The sequence below is a fragment of the Galeopterus variegatus genome, unplaced genomic scaffold (genome assembly GCF_000696425.1).
Source record: "Galeopterus variegatus unplaced genomic scaffold, G_variegatus-3.0.2 Scaffold7142, whole genome shotgun sequence".
Lineage (NCBI taxonomy): Eukaryota > Metazoa > Chordata > Mammalia > Dermoptera > Cynocephalidae > Galeopterus > Galeopterus variegatus.
The window spans coordinates 26,531-29,005 of record NW_007733253.1 but is presented as its reverse complement, the minus strand read 5'-3'; the positions used below and the strand labels follow the sequence as shown (position 1 = coordinate 29,005).

Genomic DNA, 2,475 nt, shown 5'->3' with positions numbered 1-2,475 from the left:
TGTTGACTCGCCTGCCTCTGAATAGCTCCCCTTTTTCAGCTGTTCTGGCTCCTCGCTCCTGCGTGGGTCCATGGGAACCCTAGTAGTGGTCTTGCTGTCCCAGGGGCCTCCAAGGCCCTCTTCTCCCCTGCCGCCTCCAAGCAACTTCATCCAAAGGGCACAGCTGTGACTTCTGCCAGCTACTGCTCCACGTGCTCAGCAGTTCCAGCCTTAAAGCAGCTGCAGCCCAAAACACTAAGAGCAGTTTTTTCTTTCTCTCATCGTGGCTTCTCCCACCTTCATGAACTCTGTAGGTCTCTCCTCCTCGTCCCCTGAGCTCCAGCAGCCCCAGCTTGGGTGATGTTACATTTTTATAGCTGTAAATTGTGGATTTGTGGGAGAGAGTGATACTGGGGACCATTTATTCCACCGTCTTGACCGGAACTCCCTCCATCCCCTTCTCTTTTTTTTTTCCTTTTTGTCTTTTTTCGTGACCGGTAACGGGATCGCAACCCTCAGTGTCGCGCCCGTACCGTGACCGGCAATGGGATCGTAACCCTCGGTGTTGCGCCCGCACCGCACTCATCCAGTGAGCGGACTGGTCTCTATATGGGATCCGAACCCTGGGCAGGAGCACCACCGCACTCCCAAGCGCCGCCCTCTACCGAGTGCGCCACCGGGCCGGCCCCCTCCATCCCTTTCTGATGGTTTAAAATCTACTTTGACAACAGAGCTCTTGGAACATTATTAAATTAAAATTTTTACTTAAGCATTAGTAAATTATCCAAGATTTTGTATTTTCCTTCATCCTTTAAAATTTTCATTTCTTTTCCTTTTTTCTTTTTGAATGAGGAGGAGGTACTCATATATTTAGTACAATGCCTGCTTTTATCATGTTTTTAACATATTAAAAAAATGTTGATTTCTTTCCCTAGCTGCAAGTAGCATGTTCATGTTTTACTTTTCAGTTTTCACCTAAGATAGCCTGAGTTCATTTTATTTTATCAAACCTGACCACTAAAAACATGCCTTTTGCAACATGGATGGACTTGGAGGTCATTATGTTAAGTGAAGTAAGCCAGGCACAAAAAGACAAACACCACATGAGCTCACTCATAAGAGGAATCTAAGAAAAGAAAAAAATGTTGATATTATAGAGGGACAGGCAGAGAACAGAAGAGTGGTTACCAGAGACTGGAGAGGGAAAGCTGGGGGAAGGGAAAACAGGGAGAGGCTGGCCAACAGGTACAAAATTATTATTAGACAGGAGTAATAATTTCTGATATTCTTTTGCACAGTAGGGTAACTGGTTAACAATTAGGTTTTGTATATTGCATAATAGCTAGAGGAGAGGCTTTTGAACGTTTTCACCACAAAGAAATGATAAATGCATGAGGTGACTGATACATTAACTACCTTAACCCCTTCATTATATAACATATTTATGTATCAAAACATCAGACTGTACCCCATAAGTATGTACAACATGTAAGTTAAAAAGCTTTCTTCTTTATTACATGGAAACTGTAATACTGCATTAACAATATTCAAGGATGAAGTGAAACATGGTGCATACTAAATTGATATTGCACATAAAACACTTGTATAGACAAACTACAAATTTCCTCTTCCTGAAAGATATCTGGAATAGGTACCTGAGCGAGCTCTTTCTGTTCATTCACCAGCCGGCCACAGCTAGCTATCATCTGGTCCAGGGCGTACAGGCGATCTTCAAGCCCTTTAATGGCTTTCATATTCTGATTATCAAGTTTGGCAATAGTTTGACGGCATTCTGCTATAAATGGTCGAATAATCCGTGGGTCAAGCTAAATGACAAAGAAACACTTATGAATAAAATATTCAACAAATAGTTTAAAATATATTTCACGCTATTTTGGTACACAGCTTCAGAGAAAATAAAAGTGATACAGAAAGATATAGAAAAGCAAAAGTATGAGAAATCCAAAGTCAAGAACAAGATAAATACCACCCTAAACAATTAATCCCAAATACACTAGAATATATAATTGGGAACATAGTTCCAGGAATCACACATTTCAGTCACACAATTTAATCAACTCTCAATATCCCTCAGAAAGTGTTATTTGCAAGTTCTTATGAAGTACAGCAGACTTAATGACTACCATTCCTTGGTCATTAATTCTCTTACCTATCCGATTTTTCTCTAAAATATATCAACTTCTTCAGTCAAACTTACCTCTCTCCTGGAGACAGAAGATAAAACTCCTTTATTCTCAGTCTCAATCTCCTCAAGGAATTTGATTAATTAACTATTACTTTTTACTCTTTATTACTCTTCAATCTCTCCTGTTCCCAGGTCTTAATTCTATAAACATGATGGATTTCATGAATCCTAAAGAATTTTTTAACACTGCTTCCTTTCCTTTGAAAGAATATTTTATACTGGCTGCCTTTTTCTCTTCATTTTCCATAACAACTGCTTGGCCAAAGTTCACCAATGACCTCAACTCTACT

The 2,475-nt window shown here is 40.2% G+C and overlaps 1 protein-coding gene across 1 annotated transcript in view; it reads right to left on the bottom strand.

The window, feature by feature from the left end:
• Positions 1–2,475, bottom strand: part of RB1CC1 (RB1-inducible coiled-coil 1) — a 73,115-nt gene that overhangs the window by 51,431 nt on the left and 19,209 nt on the right. The window contains exon 6 of the mRNA XM_008591664.1: positions 1,635–1,805. Coding sequence (XP_008589886.1) covers positions 1,635–1,805 — 171 coding nt within the window. The remainder of the gene's footprint in view (positions 1–1,634; positions 1,806–2,475) is intronic.